Source organism: Phacochoerus africanus, chromosome 7 (assembly GCF_016906955.1).
Source record: "Phacochoerus africanus isolate WHEZ1 chromosome 7, ROS_Pafr_v1, whole genome shotgun sequence".
NCBI lineage: Eukaryota > Metazoa > Chordata > Mammalia > Artiodactyla > Suidae > Phacochoerus > Phacochoerus africanus.
Genome location: NC_062550.1, coordinates 45278817 through 45299515, shown reverse-complemented (window position 1 = coordinate 45299515; position 20699 = coordinate 45278817). Strand labels below are relative to the sequence as shown.

Below are 20699 nucleotides of genomic sequence, written 5' to 3'. Positions count from 1 at the left end.
CCGAGCAAGGCCAGGGATCGAATCCACATCCTCATGGACACTATGTTGGGTTCTTAACCCATCGAGCCAAAATGGGGACTCCTGTATTTTTTTTAAACAACAAGCATGTACTTATGCATGCTTTTTAAAACCAAACAAAAAAATCCCCATAAACAAAGCTACATATTCAATTTGACTACAGTTATGTATATGTATGCATTAAAAAAAAAATCAGAGAAAAAACCAAAATGATAACAATAGAGGGATTGTGGATCTTTTCTTTCTTAATCTCCCAAATTTCTTATAATAAATTTGTATTAGTTTCATAATAAGATTTTACAAGACAGTTATGGTAGTCACTGCTTCAGGGATGAGATCTGAAGCAAGTATGGAAATAAAACCAGCTCAAGAAGGGTCTTGCAGATTAAATTAAGGGATTTGTCTTTTATACTGCAGGCAAGGCAGGTGGGGCAGGCAGCTATGGGAAAGGTCTCACTGGGTGCTGTGAGGAAAGTGGATTGAGCCTGGGTAAGAAAGGAGGCAGGGAGATTAACTAGCAGGCAGCTGGACTAACAGAGAGCATGGTGAAAGGGATCAGCACAGAAGTACTGGGTAGGGAGGGAAAGATGTGGGTAGATTCAGGACACTGTTTTTTTCCTTTTTACAGCCACAGCTGTAGCATGTGGAAGTTCCCAGGCCAGGGGTTGAATTAGAGCTGCAGCTGAGGCCAAAGCCACAGCAACCCTGGATCTGAGCCTATATTGCAGCTTGCAGCAACTCGATCCTTAACCAGCTGAATGAGGCCAGGACACTATGTGGTGTAGGCCACAGCAGCTACAGCTCTGATTTGACCCCTAGCCTGGGAACTTCCATATGCCATACCCAAGAGCCTTAAAAAATATATATATATATATGTAGTATTTAAAAATTTTCCTTTTGATATATGCAAGTTCTGTAGTGATATTCCCTCTCCCACCCAGATGTTGATAATTTGTGTCTTATTTCTTTTAAAAATTTTTTTAAATTTATTTTTTATTATTTTATTTTCTTCTTTTTTTTGTTGTTAGTCTTGCTAGAGGTTTGTCAGTTTTTTTAAATCTTTTCAATAAAGATCAACTTTCCATAAAAAAAGAAGACTATGACAGTAGAGAGAAAAAAAAAAGCAAAGAAGATAATGTATTCTTTTTTAGATAAGTTGATAAGTTGATAAGTTGATAAGTTCAGCAGGATGTCCAGGAAATAGCTGGACATGTGGGTTGGAACCTGGGGGAAAGATAAGGGCTGGAGATGCTGTGAGTCGTTGGCACTGAGATCACACATTAGTGGAAGCCAGGAGGGATGGGTGGGTGGGTGAGGTGGGTGAGATGGTGTCCGATAAGAAAAGTCCCAGGAAAGCATGTAAGGAACATAAACATTTAAGGGACAGGTTGAGGATAATTTTTTTTGTTGTTAAACAGAAGGAACCTAAAGGAGCCAGAAAGATGAGAAAAGAGCCAGGAGATTCTGGGCCAAAAGAGGTTTCAAAAAGGAACAAGGGATTAACAATGTTAAATGCTGAATCTTAAATCAAATAAGGATTGAAAAGTTGTCATTGGCTTTAAAAGTTCATGATTTAAAATTTTGATCTTAATATCCAAATTATAATTGTTTTTTATACACTCATTAAAAAACTATGGTACCACTGTTAATATTAATTGGATTTTGACACTGCCCTTGGGTTATAATATCACAGTTCTTAGATTTTCTACCAAGCATATGTGTGTTTAGGTTTCATATAATTTTCATGTTTCATTATTCTTAAAACCAGTCTTTGTTCTAGCTTTATCACACCAAATAAAAGCTAAGAAGGCAAGCACAGGTTTAATCCTATATAAGCTAAATGATATATATGTTCAAACTAGTAATTTAAAAGATAGTGGAAATCTATCCCAATTTGGGTAACAAGGAGAATTTCATGTAATTCCACATTATAAAATTGAAGCACATATCAAAATGCCCAGTTTAGGGAATTCCCGTCATGGCGAAGCAGAAGCAAATCTGACTAGGAACCATGAGGTTGCGGGTTTGATCCCTGGCTTTGCTCAGTGGGTTAAGGATCCAGTGTTGCTGTGAGCTGTGGCGTAGGTCACATATGTGGCTTGGATCCTGCGTTGCTGTGGTATAGGCTGGAAGCTCTAGCTCTGACTGGACCCCTAGCTGGGGAATCTCCATATGCTACGGGTGCAGCCCTACCTAAAAAGCAAAAAAAATTAAAAAAATTAAAAAATTAAAATGCCAAGTTTAAACATCTATCTGATTTAGCCAGAAAAGCACTAATTTTAGCCCAATTTTTCACCTCTATATATAAAGAAAGTTTATTACTAGCTAAATATATTATTTTTAAAAGTCCTTACTTCTTTCTTCCGTGGAATAAATACAGGCAAAGGGTCACAAGAATTGTGTAATTTTAAAACTAAAAAAGATGTGGGCACTTTACTGTACAGCTGAAATTGACACAACATTGTAAATCAACTATAATAACAAATTTTAAAAAAGATATGGGGAGAGGTCTTTCGAAACAATGCATAAAATTGATACCATGAAGAAAAATGTTGACAAATTTAATTCACAAGAATTTTTTTTTTTTTTGTCTTTTTGCCTTTTCTAAGGCCACTCCGGCGGCATATGGAGGTTGCCAGGCTAGGGGTCGAATTGGAGCTACAGCTGCCGGCCTACGCCAGGGCCACAGCAATGCCAGATCCAAACTGCACCTGCGACCTACACCACAGCTCACGGCAATGCCAGATCCTTAACCCACTGAACAAGGCCAGGGATCGAACCCGCAACCTCATGGTACCTAGTTGGATTCGTTAACCACTGAGCCACGACGGGAACTCCCTCACAAGAATTTTTAAATCATGCATATGAACGATATCATAAAGTCAGAAAACAACATTGCCACACGTGTAGCCATGGATTCATATGTATAATTGATAAAGAACTTCCACAAATAATTAAGACACATATCTTACAAAAAAGTCAATGAATTTAAAAAATGACAAGTGACTGAATAAATACAGTCAACAAAGTACCAAAAGATGCTCATCTTTATGAATAATTAAAGAAAGGCAAATAAAAAAAAACCAGTGGAAGCTCTTTTATCTGACTAATTGATCTGCGAAATCTTTTCCTCTGTGAAATCTTCTGATTTTGAAAACTATCAAAACTGGTAGGTTACTATACATTGGCCTTTGCACTCTTCTTTCTTCTAGTTTACCAAGAATAACTTAGGTTTGTCAGCCAATACATTTATGTCAACCCTACGTGTTACTATAATTGTGTAATTTATTTACTTATTTACTGAAAAAGCTCTGTCTCTTTGAAAACTTTTTTAAATGCTTTAGAAAGACCTGATAAAGGTGAAGAGTTTGTAACAACTCTGTAATGAGTTGTAAAAGAAATTAATCTAAAAGACTAGGTGAAATATAAGAATCTAGAAGGATGTGAACTCAGATGAATTAGTGCCATTATGTTCTCATTTCGCTCCAAAAAAACTTAAAACTAAAAACGGCAAATGAGGAGTTCCTGTTCTGGCTCAGAGGATTAAGAAACCGGCTAGTATCTATAAGAATGTAGTATCTATAAGAATGTGGGTTCGATCCCTGGACTCGCTTAGTGGGTTAAGGATCCAGGGTTGCCACAAGCTGCAGTGTGTGTCACAGATGTGGCTTGGATCTGGTGTTGCTGAGGCTGTTGCATAGGCCTGCAGCTGCAGCTCTGAATCAACCCCTAGCCTGGGAACTTTCATATCCCGTGGGTGTGGCCCTAAAAAGACAAAAACAAACAGTTGCCTTATATATTGTGGTGAACCTATGTTGGGTGTGTAGATATTTAAAATTGTTATATCTTCTTCTTGGATTGATCCTTAGATCATTATGTAATGACCTTCTTTGTCCCTTAAATATTCTTCATTTTAAAGTCTATTTTGTCTGATATGAGTATTGCTACTCCAGCTTTCTTTTGATCCCCATTTGCATGAAATATTTTCTTCCATCCTCTCATTTTCCATTTGTATGTGTCCCTAGAAGTGAAGTGGGTCTCTTGAAGACAGCATATATATGGGTCTTGTTTTTGTATCCATTCAGCCAGTCTATGTCTTTTGGTTGGGGCGTTCAGTCCATTAACATTTAAGGTAATTATTGATATGTATGTTCTTATTGCCATTTTACTAATTGCTTTGGATTTTTTTTTTTTCTGCTGTGTAGGACCACACCTGAGGCATATGGAAATTCCCAGGCTAGGGGTCAAATTGGAGCTACAGCTGCTGCCCCACACCACAGCCACAGCAACTCAGAATCTGAGCCACATCTGTGACCTATATCACAGCTCACTGCAACACTGGATCATTGCAACACTGGATCCCTGACCCACTGAGCGAGGCCAGGGATCAAACTGCCAGCATTCTGGATACTAGTCAGATTCATTTCCACTGCACCACAATGGGAAATCCCCAGACATATGTTTATACAATGGTTTATAGAAAAAAAAGAATCTGAAAAGAATAGATATGTTTGTGCATATAACTGATTCACTTTGCTGTATACCTAAACTAACAGAGCCTTATAAATCAACTATACTCCAATAAAAATTTTTAAAAAGACCTAAAACCATAAAGATCCTAGAAGAAAACATAGGCTGTAAGCTCCTTTACATTGGTCTCAGTGATATTTTTTTGGATTTGACATCCAAAGAAAAGGCAACAAAAGCAAAAATGAGTAAGTGGGACTATATCAAACTAAAGAGCTTTCGCACAGCAAAAGATGTCAACAAAATGATAAGGCCACTTACCGAATAGGAGAAAATATTTGCAAATCATATATCTAAGGAGTTAATATCCAAAATATACAAAAACTCATATAACTCAACATCAAAAAAACCCAGGAGTTCCCGTCGTGGCGCAGTGGTTAACGAATCCGACTAGGAACCATGAGGTTGCAGGTTCGGTCCCTGCCCTTGCTCAGTGGGTTAACGATTCGGCATTGCCGTGAGCTGTGGTGTAGGTTGCAGACGCGGCTAGGATCCTGCGTTGCTGTGGCTCTGGCGTAGGCTGGTGGCTACAGCTCCGATTGGACCCCTAGCCTGGGAACCTCCATATGCCGTGGGAGCGGCCCAAAGAAATAGCAAAAAGACAAAAAAAAAAAAACCCAAAGGGACCTGATTTTAAAATGGGAAGAGGACATGAAAAGAAAGAAAAGAAAGCATGCAGATGGCCAATAAACACATGAAAAAGATGTTCAACATCACTAATCATTAAGGAACTGAAAATCAAAACCACAATGAGATTATCACCACACACCTGTTAAAATGGCTATTACCAAAAACACAAGAAATGACAAGCCTTGGCAAGGATGTAGAAAGAGAAAACCCTGTGCACTGTTGGTGGCAATATAAATTGGTGCAGCCACAATGGAAAATGGTTTGGAGGTTCCTCAAAAAATAAAAAATAGAACCACCATATTACCCAGCAATTCTACTTTGAGGTATTTATCTGAAGGAAACAAAAACACTGACTCATAAAGATATAGGAATCTTCCATCTTCACTGCACCATTATTTATAAGAGCTAAGACATGGAAACAACCATGTCTGTCCGTCAATGGACAAATAGATAAAGAAGTTGTGGTGTGTGAGTGTGTGTGTGTGCGTGTGTGTGTATGTATATAATGGAATATTTACTTGGCCATAAAAAGGAAGGAATTACTGCTATTATGACAATATGGATGGACCTTAAAGGCATTATGCAAGTGAAATAAGTCAGGCAGAAATAGACAAACACCCTACGATCTCACTCATGTGTGGAATCTAAGAAACAAACAAAAAACCAAACCAAAACAAAAAAACTGAAATCAGAGGTACAAAGAAGAGATTGGTGGTTGCCAGAGGTGGAGTTTGGGTGGGGGGATGCCGTGGATGAAGGGGGTTAAAATGTACAAACTAACAGTTATAAAATAAATAAATCCTGGGAATGTCACAGCATGGTGACCATTGTTAACGATACTGTATTAAGTTTGGAAGTTGCTAAGATAAAGGATCATAAAAAGTTCTTATCACAAAAGAAAAAAAAATTGTAACTATTTGTGATGAGGAATGGTACCAGACTTATTGTGATGGTCATTTCACAATATATACATATATCGTATCGTATACCTGAAACTAATATAATGTTATATGTCAATTATATCTCAATTAAAAAACAAAAGGCAGGAAAAATGTTGTTAAATATACTAATTGTAACCTTTTTTCATTTCTTCCAAAAAATAAGAAAAGGAAAAGAAAAACCATAAATATTCCCCATATTAAATACCTCAAAAACAAACAAAAAAGCCTTATAGGTAGCATCATACTTAATAATGAGAGCATGACTGAATGCTTTCCTCTAAGATAAGAACAGGACAACATGTCCACTCTCTAACGTCTTTTTAACATTGTACTGGAGGTTTTAGCCAATGCAAAAGAAAAAAAAGAAATATAAGTCATCCAGATTGGGAAGGAAGAAATAAAACTGTTTTTATTCACAGATGACATGACTGTCTATGTAGAAATGTGATGAATCTACAAATATGCTCTTGAGCTAATATCACAGATATAAAATCTGTGTAATATCACAGATACAAAATCAATTTATAAAAATGAACTGCTCTACTGTATAGCACAGGAAACTATATCTACTAACTTGTGATGGAAAATGATGGAGGATAATGTGGGAAAATGAATATATATGTACACACACACATATGTACATGACTGGGTCACTTTGCTGCACAGCAGAAATTGACAGAACATTGTAAATCAACTATAATGGAAAAAATAAAAATCTTAAAAAAATTGACTGCACTTCTACTTACTATCATTGAGCTATCAAAAACTGACAAAAAAAACCCCCTCTAATCATTTATAAAGTAGACCTAAATAAATAGTGAAATATACTATGTTCAGAGGTCAAAAGACTCAATGTTGTTTAGACATCGATTCTCCACATATTGATCTATAAATTCAATGCAAACTCAAAACAAAATTGAGACAGCTTTTTAAAATATAGAAATTTTTTTTTTGTCTTTTTAGGGCCACACCCATGGCATATGGAGGTTTCCAGGCTAGGGGTCTAATCGGATCTTTTGCTGCCAGCCTACACCAGAGCCACAGCAATGCCAGATCTGAGCTGCATCTGCAACCTACACCACAGCTCACAGCAACACCAGATCCTTAACCCACTGAGCGAGGTGAGGGATTGGACCTTCGTCCTCAGGGATACTAGTCGGGTTCATTACTGCTGAGCCACAAGGGGAACTCCCCCATAGCAGCTTTATTTGTAATAGCCCAAACTCAAATGTCTACCAACAGGTAAATGGATAAACACATTATGGTGTATCCATACAATGAAACATAACTCAGCCACACACACACACACACACACACACACACACACACACCCTTTTGATACATACAACATGGATAAATCTCAAAAGATTTAAGCCCAGTAAAAGAATCCAGACAAAAAAATGCACACATACTCTATGATTCCATTTATATTCAATTCTAGAAAATTCAATTAATCTATAACAGAAAGCAGGTCATTGGCTGCCTGGGGACTAGACATGGGTTGGGGAGGGGTGGGATGTTCTGATTACCAAGGGGCACAGGGAAACTTTGGAGGCAGTGGATATGCACATTATCTTGATTGTGATGATGTTAAAACATACATCAAAACTTTTACATTTTGTACCTTAATAAAACTATTTTAAAAATGAACAAAACTGGTACATTTGTACAAGAGAAATCTAAGCAGTAATTTTATTTTATTTAATTTATTTTTTTGCTTTTTAGGGCTGCACCTGCAGCATATGGAGGTTCCCAGGCTAGGGGTCGAATTGGAGCTACAGCTGCCAGCCTACGCCATAGCCACAGCAACGCCGGATCCTTAACCCACTGAGCAAGGCCAGGGATCGAACCTGAAACCTCATGGTGCCTAGTCGGATTTGTTTCCACTGCACCACGACGGGAACTCCTAAGCAGTAATTTTAAAGAATGAAGTAAGGCGAATATGTATGGAAGATTTCCAAGATGCAGTGTTAAATGAAAACGAAGAACTGTAAGTAACCTGCTACCATTTGTGATTTTATTTTAAACAAAAAAGGATATTCAGCTAACTCATCCAATAGTTGTTTCTACATGCATAAACTATCTCTGAAAGATACCCTCAAACTGATGAGAGGGACAGAGAGACAGAGAGAAAAGGAGGAAGGGAGGGAAGGAGGGAAGGAAGGAGGGAGAATGTGAGGTGGAGAGAGAAAGAGGAAGATGGGTGGACTGCGGTCTGTGGCAAGAGAGAAACTTACTTTTCACTGGACACTTTTTGAATTATGTTTTTCAAACAAGTATACGACTTTTTAAAACAAACATAAAGTGACCTATTTGGAGGATCTATCCTATAGGAACACCTGAGGAAATGCCAAAAGACATACATACAAAGCTGTCCATTGAACCATTGCTATAATATGTTAATGAAACTGTTAAATGAAAACAAAAACTGGAACACACTGCTTACATTTAATATAATTTTTAACTATTAAAAAAATAGCCTAAAATGAATACTCACTTTCTCTCTCAGAAAAATCTGAAAGTACAGACTGTTATAAACAATTATCTCTGGAGATGGTTCTAAAGGGAGAGGTCAGATAAAGAAGGGAGAGGTTTGTGTAGTGATTTATTTTCTAAGTTTCTGGATTGCGAGAAATTTTTTCATAACGAGTGTGTATTTCCTTTAAAAAAAAAAGGCTCAGTAAAGATTTTTACTTTATTTTATTTTATTTTTTCGTCATTTTAGGGCCACACCCTCCCAGGCTAGGGGTCAAATTGGAGCTGCAGCCTCTGGCTTATAGCCACAGAAACACGGGATCCGAGCCTCATCGGCAACATATACCACAGCTCACGGGCAACACCAGATCCTTAACCCACTGATCAAGGCCAGGGATCGAACCTGTTGTCCTCATGGATGTTAGTCAGATTCGTTAGCCAAGAAGGGAACTCCCTATTTAATCAAATTTTAAATTGAGTTATGATTGACATAACTCCATAAAGATCTTCAAAAATTAAAATCGGTTTTGGTTTGCAGGATCACCATAATAGACGTGTAAGTGTGCTAGTTTTGCACTGGACTTTAGATGATATACTCACCCTTTTCCGTGCTTCAGATTTCTGGAAGCACTCATGCTGTATGAAAGTGGCTGCAGCAGAAATCCTGGATGGTAGCGTGTGGTCTGCCTCAAGCATACTCACTGCTCGCTCCAGAGTCATCTCCACGTCTGCATTCCTAGACAAACAGTCACAGATTCAGCAAAATTCCAAACTTGCTCCTTCTTGCCTGTCAACCTGATCCTCTAGAGATGATTTAGCTAATATTGGAAACCACCTAAACATCTAAGCCTTGGCTCCTCTTTAGCCAAAGGAAAATCAGCCTCTGAGGTTAGAAGGTATAAGAAGGTAGTGGCAGAAATACTCCAGTCCTGGTCAGACCAGCCTCTGGAGGTACCACTGAATTGAGAGGAAACTTAGCTCTGTTTAAGATAAATATGTATAGAACAATAATTACATCTTATAAAGTAATTTTTAAGGTACAGTAAGACTTTACATGGAATTTTAAAGGAAATTTGGTCACAAAAACTAAAAATTATTTCTACCCTGGTAAATGCCACACCTGTTAGGTTAAACGGTTTCCTTCAAAAATCATTAGATTTTCCTAAAGCTGTTCCGAATCTGTTATTTCACCTGAAAATAGGTTTTAAAAGCAATATTGTAAAAGTGCTCTTATTTTATGAATATAGTCATATGTAAACAGTAAAAGACAGGAAAATGAGTTTGGCTAAAATAAGTCATGCTGGTGTGGCAGAATCCATCAGGAAAGGTAATGATTAAATGCAATTATAAAAAGCCTATTTTTTAAAAATAATTTTAAACACATTCTGTTACTGTTTGTTTTGCCATTGTGACATTCAGTTTATGTCTATCTAGTAGCATTCTTTGTCCTCTACCAACTGCAGGTACGTATAGAGTTGATGAAATCTGATTCAGTTTGATACAGGGGACAAATGAAATTGCTACGTGTAAAACAATAATTCCCAGAGTTCCCATTGTGGCTCAGTGGTTACGAACCCTACACTTGTATCCATGAGGATTCGGGTTCCATCTCTGGCCTTGCTCAGTGGGTTAAGGATCTGGCATGGCTGGCTGTGAGCTGTGGTGTAGATTGCAGATGTGGCTTAGATCTGGCATTGCTGTGGCTGTGGTGCAGGCCAGCAGCTGCAGATCCAGTTCTACCCCTAGCCTGGGGACTTCCATATGCTGAGGGTGCAGCCCTAAAAGCAAGCAAGCAGACAAACAAACAAACAAATTCCCAAATGCCTCACAGAGCTGGCATTTTTTCCTCGCCTTTACTTCTGCCTAGAGGGTAACTGGGTTAGGTAGCCTATTACCAAGGTGGATGTTAGCACATTCACACTTCCTTAAGTATAGCCTCAGAGAAACCATACCAAGGGTGGCTAAGGACATGCCTTAAAGGTGAACTACGGCTCTTTCTGGCTTCAAAGAGGTTAACACCTGATTCATGCCAGGTAATGGAGATTCAAAAGACATTAAAGGAGGGTGTTTTCCAGTATCTGCTAGTAAGCACCATGAGTCAATTCTTTCTTGTGTCAGGCTACCCCTGACATACACACCGTGTACAGAGCTGAGCGTGTATATGTTGCAAAAGGCATGTCTGTGTATGGGTGGATGTGGCACATGTTCAAACATAGAAGTGTTACCTCATGAATATAAGGGTATTAAAAATGAAGCAGAACAGTTCTGGCATCTATATGGAGAATTATATAATGATCTCATATTTTAAAATGTTGTGCCTCAGGAGTCAATTTAATTGGTAGAAAAGTAGGCTATTACCATTAAAACCAGAATTTGAATCACTTGAATTTAATATAAACACCCTTTTTAAAAGAGATGGAACAGAATGTATATATGTATGTGTGACTGAGTCACCTTGCTGTATGGGAGGAAATTGACAACACTGTAAACTACCTGTAATGGAAAAAAATAAAAATCATTAAAATAAAAAAAAATTAAAAAAAATAAATAAAAGAGATGGAAGCATTTCCCATGCCTGGACACCAATGGATACCTTTACAGAGAATTCAAAAGTCAAATAATTTTGTCTTTCACCATCTACCACTACAGGTGTTTTAAATGATGAAAGATCATGCATAACATAAGAACAACCTTCTATTTAACACTTTTTTAAAAAAAAGATTCAGTCATTAATCCACTTCATAAGTCATAAATGACTCAGGAACGTTTGAATTTCCCAAGTCTCTAACACCCACAAATAATTCCATTACTCTAATCATTTATTTTGCTGAACATGATTCACAAAGAAGCTTTACATTCATTACTAGCTGACCTAATGCTACCTCACTTTATCCCAAAAAACAAATCCCAAACAGAACCAAGACTTCTTCAACAAGGTCTGCCACAGCTGTGAGGGCATCAGTTTTCTGTTTTGGTATTGTCTGTAAAGTCCAACTCTGTATCCAGGCCTGAGTTCTGACCTCAGTCTGATTCTATTTCCTGCCATTCTCCACCCATCTCTTCCCCCTCTTCCAATTGACCAACCCATCTTCCAATCACATTGGACTTTCCATCTTTCTCTAAACACTACACACCTCTTCACAAGCCACTCTCTCTGATTTTTCCAGAGAGCCCATCCTTCTACTTCTTTCTTATCCATTCTTTAAGACTCAATTCAAATATCATCACTTCTGTAAAATCTTTCCTATGCTCCTATCCCCATCCAGTGCTATTCATTTCCCCTGCTATTCTCCCACAGCATTCCTCCCCCCTGTTACCTGAACTAGAAGTCTGTTTGCTCAACCAAATCACAGAAGCCAATATAATGACACCAGGTTGTGGTGAAGGAAAGTACAGCATTTATTGCAGGGCACCAAGCAAGGAGAGTGGGCAGCTCATGTTCAAAAGACTGGATGGCTTTCAGAGAAGGGTTTTTAAAGGCAATATTAAGGGTGAAGGTTTCAGGGTGTCTGCACTCTTCTCATTTGGTTTGTGGACATTCTTCTCATTGGCTGGTGGTAAGGTGACAATCCAGGAATCTCAACAATCAACCTTCTGGTTCCGACTAGTGTGATGATCAGCAGGTAGACACCAGCCACCAGAGGTAAGAGTCTTAGTTTCTACAGAACAACTCAAAGATATGAATCAGAGTGTTATCTATATCCCTTCAGGAGGAACTAGGAGTTCTGTGACATTGCTGTCTAATGATTAACTGCTAGAGCCAGTTCTTTGGAACTCAGAGAAGGCTTAGGAGATTAAAGCCTTTTTTCCTTCAAACAAGAAACAAGGGACAAGGAGGGGATTTTGTACCCAGGTAAGGTCCGGCAGAGTCCTGCTTGGTTTCAACTCAACCTCTGTCTTCCTCTCTACTTCCTTCCCTGACTCCCTTTCCTCTTTCCTTCTTCCCTTCCCATTTACTCATAAAACACTACCTGAAGTCTGTAGAAATGTGGTTTGGGAGATGGAATTGGGGAGGGGAGGATCAGGAAGAGCAGTTGCAGAAGTGAGTATTTTCAACAATTTAAAAAGTTAAAATGATGTCAGTATACACAATAAATGTTAAGAAGAAACAGTGTAAAATATCATTGTCAGAATATGAAGTATTACAGGAAAAAATTTAAAACGGTATTTTTTTTAGGTGTTAAATTCCTCATCAACTGCATTCCTGACAGTAACAACACAGCACTACACCAGCCAGTTCCCAGATACATGAATAGGGCTATACAGCTCTGAAGATCAAGAAAACATCAGATGATGAGTGAAGAGTTCCTGAGTGTTGTCAGATATTTAGGAAATGAAAATCTCCCTACTTCACAAAGATTTTAAGTGTGATAAAAGAGTTGTTTGGAAAGATGACTTTGGAGCAAATATGTGTTTCTAGAGACAGTTTTGAGTGCACTACAAGAGTCTTAGCTGAAACAATAAAGTTGTGAACTGGGCCATTAATGGAAATGGAAAGACAAGTTGAAAGAGGCTTGATGAATCGAAGAACTAAAGTTGGTAATTAAGAGGATGTGGAGGGAAATTAATATGACATCTTTTCTGCTCTGTGCTGCTCTATGTCACAAACTTGACTGATGATAGTACCAGAGATACAGGCTCTCACTTCAGCCTCCCTCTATTAATCCTAGATCACTCTCTAATCACTCTTTTGTTCTCTGAATTCCTATAGACACTAGTACAATCTAGCACTTATATGTCTTATTTTCATTTTTGGTTATCCTCCTTAGACCTTCATCTACTCCACTTAATTTGTATATCTAAGGTGCTTACTGCACTATTGGGTACACTGGAGGAACCTAATATTTGTTTCCTGAACCACCAGTTGCTTACAGATACAGAAATCATATTTTAAGAAAAATTGATCTAGAATGTTTTACTCGATGATTTCTTAAAACTTTTTCATTAGTCTGATTTAGAAGAGGTATTCTATATCTCTTTTATTCCAATGTCTTGATTTTCAGCTGCATTAGTAACTATCTGACCAGCCATTCTTCTTTTGGAAACAAAGATCCATTGTTTAATACCTTATATCATTATGTAGGTGTAGATATGTTCCATAAATGTGGAAGAATGCTTCTTTACACATGGGACTTCCACTAGACATAAAAAAGTAGGTTCCAAATATAGGGATTGGATAGAGTTTGAAATGTGAAATGGTGCCAGGCAAAGAGCACAGAATGTACTCTCAGGAGCAGGGCTCTCGGGGCAGCCTATCGAACTGAAACAAGCCATGGGACACAACAATGGAGAAGAAAATCAGGCATGGATGCCACCTTCATCATTCTAGGAAATATACCTGACCCCCTTTCCTTTCCATACACAGCAAAATTGCCAAAAAACGTTCATGCCTATGATTTCTGGTGTCCAGCATGTTATCTTTGGGGATCATCAGGAATAGATTTCTTGCCTTTTTAAAATTAATTAGTTAATTAATTAATTTAAATGTCTGTCTTTTTAGGGCCATACCCATGGCATGTGGAAGTTTACAGGCTAGAGGCTGAAACAGAGCTATAGCTACTGGCCTACAACACAGCCACAGCAACGCAGGATCCGAGACGCATCTGCGACCTACATCACAGCTCATGGTAACACTGGATCCTCAACCCACTGAGGCAGGCCAGGGATTGAACCCACATCTTCATGGATACTAGTTGGGTTCATTCCTGATGAGCGATGACAGGAACTCCATTCTTGCCCTTTATTTTAAATTTCTTGACCCTAAGTATTTCTTCTATTCTTTGAAATATGATTAATTGTTCTAACAAAATCAGCCTATCTGTTAAAAAAAACTAAGTCAAAATAATATAGTTAATCTTTCTAGAATTGGAGCAACAAAAAAAACCTAGATAGTAAGAAAAAAAGTTTATCTTTGATTTCTTCCTTCTTCTTCTTCTTCTTTTTTTTTTTTTTTTTGCTTTTTAGGCCCACACCTGTGGCATATGGAAGTTCTCAGGCTAGGGGTCGAATCAGAGCTACATCTGCCAGCCTATGCCACAGCCAAAGCAATGCAAAATCCAAGTCACGTCTGCAACTACACCATAGCTCACAGCAATGCCAGATCCTTAACCCACTGAGCGAGGCCAGGGATTGAACCCACATCCTCATGAATCCTAGTTGGGTTCATTACCACAAAGGGAACTCCGTCTTCCTTCCTCTATTTCATTCTTTCACCACACATTTATGTAGTGCCTATCATGGACCTGACTCTGTTTTAAGGAACTGAAAATACAGAGATGATAAGACACTCACAAGCAGCTCAAGTCTAGAGGGAGAGCAGGTAAGTTAATGAATAACCACAATATGTTATTCTGGTAGAGACATCCACACGATGCAGCTCTCTGAGACACCTAGATTGAGAGGGGAGTGGTCAAGGAATCACAAGTAGCCAGGCAAAAGCATAGCTACTGGGAGGAAATAGATGAGAGAAAGAGGGAGAGACGAAGGAAAGAAGGAGGAAAAGGAAGGTAGGAAAGGAAGGAAGGGAGAAAGAAAAAGAAAGAAAATATGTGAACAAATATTTTTCACTAAGGAAAGTGAAAGAGATTCGAAAGATGGTTTGAGTGTTTGGAGGTGTGTTGGGGGATGGTGATGAAGGGTGAAGGAGAATAGAAGGAGATGATGCTAGAGTGGTAAGCAGAGGTGAAAACATGGACCTTAAGTGCTATGCTAAAAAGCACCCAAATTTGGTGGAATTATGGAAAGGTTATAAATTGGAGAGAGAAATCATCAGATTTGGAAAGATCATTTTAATAGTCCTAGAGAATGGTTCTGAGTGAGCAAGACCTGAGGCAGAGAGACCTGTGCAATAGAGACAGAAAGAAGGGTAAAAATGTTAAGACCCATTAAGGGAGCACCAAGACCAGAAGAGAAGGGTAGCCGAAGATGACTTCCTTGGGCATGCATAAAAGTCTTCTCAGAGAAGACTGAGACATGGCTAGAGAAAACCAAGAGAAGCTGGTGCCCTGACAACCAAGGGAAGACAGACTTGCACAGACAGTGGTGTCAAATACTATCCACAGACAGAATAACAGAAGGACTGAATATGTCTCTGTTTCAGATGTAGCATTAAGGTGGTCATTGGTAGATCTGTGGAGTGACTATTTCAGTGAAATGGTAGGGACTAAAGCCAAACTTCAGTGGATTGATGATAGACTGGGAAGTGACAAGGTGACTGAAGCAATATGGGGACACAGAGATGGAAGAAGAGAACGCCAGCTGCACAATTTCATTTAAAGGGATGATAAAAGGTAATAACTTCCATTAAGCAACTTTAGAAATTTAAAAAAAACACATATTTAATGTTTTACCACAATGATACTACATCATTATTTTAGGAGTTACTGATGTAATCATTCATTCATTTCTCAATCTCTCTCTTTCTCTCTTTTTTTTTTTACCTTTTCTAGGGCCACTCCTGTAGCATATGGAGGTTCCCAGGCTAGGGGTCCAATAGAAGCTACAGCCGCTGGCCTATGCCAGAGCCACAGCAACTCGGGATCCGAGCTGCGTCTTTGACGGACACCACAGCTCACCGCAATGCCAGATCCTCAACCCACTGAGTGAGGCCAGGGATTGAACCCAAAACCTCATGGTTCCTAGTCGGATTCATCAACCACTGAGCCACGACGGGAACTCCTCTCAATCTTTCTCTTAGTAAGTGCCTCAGTTGATGAAATTTGTGCTCTAGCATTAAACATGAATAAAGGTTAAATTCCAAAGATTAGATTAGTCAATAATCTCTTATTCATAAAGTAAATAGAAGAGGCAAAAAAATGACTTTGAACTTCAATAATTTTAGTTTTGCAAAAACAAAAATCTCCAAATCACTGATACTGGAATCAAAAAGTAATATTATCAGGTATCAAAGAAAGGAAAGAGACAGCTAGAAATTAGCTCTCTATCTTTTTATGGTAGTAGTTACCAAAAGAGAAGTCGAGGGTCACTCTTAGCATCAGAAATAAACTTTCACTTTTTTTTTTTTGCCCTTTTCCTTCCTTTATTTCAAGAAATGACTGAGAAAAAGCATGCAATGATCATTTCTTAGTCTACTTTGGAGTTAACTCTCATTCAAAGCAGATTTTCACACAGCCAAGGAGTAGCCATCCCTTTAGCCAGCAACTGATTTGGAACAGATGGACTAAAAGTCACATTTCTTACAAAGCTGCCCTGGGAGCAGGTCGCTTGGCCCCTGTCCCTGAGGTAAATAGGCTAATCTGTCAATTAGGCGGCTGCCTGAGAAGTCATTATTTTAATCACTTATCTTGGGAAGCCTTTCTCTGCAGCCCCAGAAGCGCCAGCTCACGTGGTGAGGGCTTTGGGAACAGAATGTGCTGGCATTCACAGCGCCACAGATTGAGAAGGGGACTCACCCAAGCTGGGCATCGGTGAAAGTGCTTCTCTCAGAGAGCATGTTCCCACTTCCTCCTGCTGCCACTTGGCCCACGGTCATGTGCGTCTTCCTGTTGCCCGACTCCACGGCTGGGGCCTCCCTTAGCGTGCGCGTGCTATGGAAGGAGCTCTGGTGCCAGGACGACCGTGCCGCCCGGCTCTGCGTGCCCCCCTGCGAGGGCGCCGGCCGGGCCTGCCCCGCGGCCGGCCCGGAGGTCACGTAGTTTTCCTTCTCCAGGAGGTTGCCCAGGCTGTGGCTGGTGCCGGGCCTAGGGTGTGTGAGCACCATGGAGTGGGCCGGGGCGCCGTCCAAGACGTCTTGAAAAGCCCCATAGTGGTACCGCCGGTGGTAGGTGTCGTAGAGGCGCTGGCGGCTCGCTGCCCCGGAGTGGCTGAAGCCCACGATCTCCGAGCGCGCGTACCTGGGCGGCGCGAGAAGGGTGGACCTCCGGTTCTCCTGGTGCCGCAGGGTGAGCCCCGCCTGGCTTCTCTGGCTGTACTGGTGCTCACTGTGAGGGTACGGAACCCTCTCGGGGCTGCTGTCCGGGGAAATCTCAAGCCTCCTCAAAGGCTGCCTCAAGGACCTCTCTTCCACTGACTTCTGGGAACTGTACTGTGAAGTTCCTCTCCCCCAGCGACCTTCGTAAGTGGCGGCCGTGCCTGTCTGCACCAGAGAGAAATACAGTTTAAATGACACATGAGGTGGTTTACATCTTTGTGGAAGATTCACTCTTCCAGGACTACAACACAAGGTGTTGGTTTCTCTGAATCCCCTGGGGAAGTCGGCTCCTTTCTGGGTAAAATCTGTTTTTAAACGAGACTTGGTTGACTGGGTATTTGCACCAGGATTTGAGATTGTTTAAAGTTTCCAGTTTTCTGTGGTGTTCACACAAAACCAGTCTTCTCATAATTCATTTAGGAAAAGGTAATACTTGAGAATGGTCAACATTAAAAAATAATCTAAGAATGTTTTAAAGTTTATTTATTTAATTTTTATTTTATTCTTTTAGGGCCATACTTGCGGCATATGGAAATTCCCAAGCTAGGGGTCTAGTTGGAGCTGCAGCCACTGGCCACACCAGATCCCAGTGGCATCTTGAGCTAAGTGTCAGCTTGCCACAAGGGCTGGATTCTTAACCCACAGAGTGAGGCCAGGGATAGAACCTGAATCCTCACATATACTGTGTTGGGTTCTTAACCCCCCTGAGCCACCATGAGAAGTCTAAAAATGTTTTTAAAAATGTTTTCTTGGTAATCTGGTAACTGAGGTTATATTCTTTTGTATCCTACCTTTAGCACATCATAAGTTTGAGTAACAGGGTAACGCCCACCAGCAAAATCATTTTCAACCAAGTGTAGATTGTAGACATATTCAGGAACACTGCTGGTTCGGTGAAGATTTCCTGCAATCAAGCAATATGAAAATAATGTAAGTGAGCCAATCACTCAAAAAAGACTGTATAGCAATAGTATATTTTAAATTTAAATAGGTAAAGTCAATGACAGGTACTGGATTTATAATAGCGTTTTTTAAATTCTACGTTAACATAACCCTTGGATGTGGCAAATGGTTGCAGGTTATCACAACATTCTTCACAAGCTTTTCAAAATAAAAGCTGAATTAAAAATATCTTAATTTTTTTTTTTTTTTTTTTGAGGAAGGGGAAGAAAGGCGAGAAGAGATTTTTCACAAAAATCTAAAAACATTTGTTACAATGCTGAAAAATTGGGAATCGCTCAACTGGCTTAGGTGGTCAGTACTATAAAAGTTCAGTTTAAGTCAGAGTAGGGGACCAAGGCAGGAACTCTGAGGCTTCCCGAGAAGGACGTAGGTGAAGGCAATAAATATAATGGGTTGGTAGGGTCAAAGAAAACATGGATCAGCTTGACAAAGACCAGCCCTGGGCCTGAGGCACTTGGCAATGTGAGAGTTAGGCAGGAAAGGGAATCAACTTCTGCACTACAAAGGAATCCATCAATGGCTCATTCTTAATTTGGGATCTAACAGTCAGCCCACCTGCAGACACTGCACAGGAGGCAGCCCTTCCTGCTCAGCTCTGTGGGGCCTGCAGGGAGTCTCAATTGAGGTAAATCTTAAAATGCTCCTCTTTGAGGAGGGGGCAGCAGAAGATGGGGTTGCGATGCTCTTCTACCTGCTTTATCCTTCCTCCATCTTTTTATTTGTTCTTTTGTAACCGCCTACTGCCTTACTAAAAAAAAAACAAAAAACAAAAAATAAAAAACAAAACAAAACAAAAAAACAGCTAATCAAAGTAATTGACGATCTCTAAAACCTAGGTAACTTCTAGTAACCAAAATTACTCTCACAGAGCGTTCTTTTATAAATCAAAGGAAAAAATAAAATACTCATTTAACTCTTCTAGGCTTCAGAGACTTGTGAAAGATGTTGGGAATAAAACAGAGAGACCCTTTCCAATACAACTGGAACATACCAACATACTTTTCCAATAAATTGTTATAGAGTCTAGTAATAAATTCACAAGTTCTTTTGAGACTAAAATAGATTCACAAGTTCTTTTGAGGGGGAGGGGGAATGGAGAATGTTGTTGTCAAAAAGCTGAAAAGAACGAATCCATCCCAAATTTTGTTTGTACATGTGTCTTATTTCCTGAAGCCAAACAATCTGGCTGGTACACAAGTTTCAGGCCTCAAGGGGTCCTGGGCGAGGCAGCTGCAGACTTGTAACTGTCACCTTAAAGACCAGAGGAGTTGAGCTAAGCCAGGCATCTCCTGTTTCTAGGGGCCTGATTTCTTCTCAAGGATTAGCAAAAGGTCAGGCAGCCCCTTAATTTTTAACCTCAATAACAGAGGATGCCTGGAACTTGGACACTGAATGAGGGAAGGAATCTTCTGCACAACCCCACAGCAAAAGTTGTGAGAGGCTTATGGACTCGGCTCCCATTGCCTGCCTGAGGTTCCTGCTGAGGCTGCCCAGGCTGTCTGAAGCCCCCACCGCTGGCCCCACAGCTCCTCTCACCCCACCCCCATCCCAGGCTAACAGGGAGGCAGGGCTGCAAGGGTCCTGCTGGTGTGGGAAAGGAGGCTAAATGTTTAATTTACATTCTTTAACTCACATTGTTGCTGGTGGTGGTAAGGCTTTTTAAAACAACTTGGATAACTCCTTACATTTCAATATTACTTTTCTTTAAGGAGCTCAAATTATTTTATTTTTCAATATTCTGTGATGCAGAGTTAGCTATTATCCTGTCCCTTAATAAAGAGGGAAACTTAAATTACTTGCTTTAAACTGGAAAGAGATTTAATATCAGATTTGACCTCTGGGTTCATCCTTCCATAGATCTCTGCTATTTGACTGCATGTGTTTCTTCTGAAACTGCCATCTATCAAAGACTTGGAGAGTTATTATCATAGTTGTTGATACGAGAACCCCAAAACAGTCATTCTCTTTCCTCTAGAACCTTTACCTGGGCAACTCCAAATACTCTATGAATTTAATTCTTTATTTGATGACATAAATCCTTATAAGGAAGCTTCTTCAGTTTTCAGACAAATGAACTGAGACTGGTTTACTGATTCCTAAAATAACTACAAGGTAGTTGGTAAGAGGGAATAAAACAGGAATAGATTTTTATACCATGGACTCTTGTGCAAGAAAAGCTGTGACTCCTGATATTTAACCTGCTGGATGTGTCAATA

The 20699-nt window shown here is 39.6% G+C and overlaps 1 protein-coding gene across 1 annotated transcript in view; it reads right to left on the bottom strand.

Annotated features, from left to right (window-relative positions):
- The window catches only part of PKP2 (plakophilin 2), a 79264-nt gene that overhangs the window by 47821 nt on the left and 10744 nt on the right, over positions 1-20699 (bottom strand). The window contains exons 2-4 of the mRNA XM_047787240.1: positions 18312-18424; positions 17003-17685; positions 9192-9327 (exon numbers count right to left, since the gene is read on the bottom strand). Coding sequence (XP_047643196.1) covers positions 9192-9327; positions 17003-17685; positions 18312-18424 — 932 coding nt within the window. The remainder of the gene's footprint in view (positions 1-9191; positions 9328-17002; positions 17686-18311; positions 18425-20699) is intronic.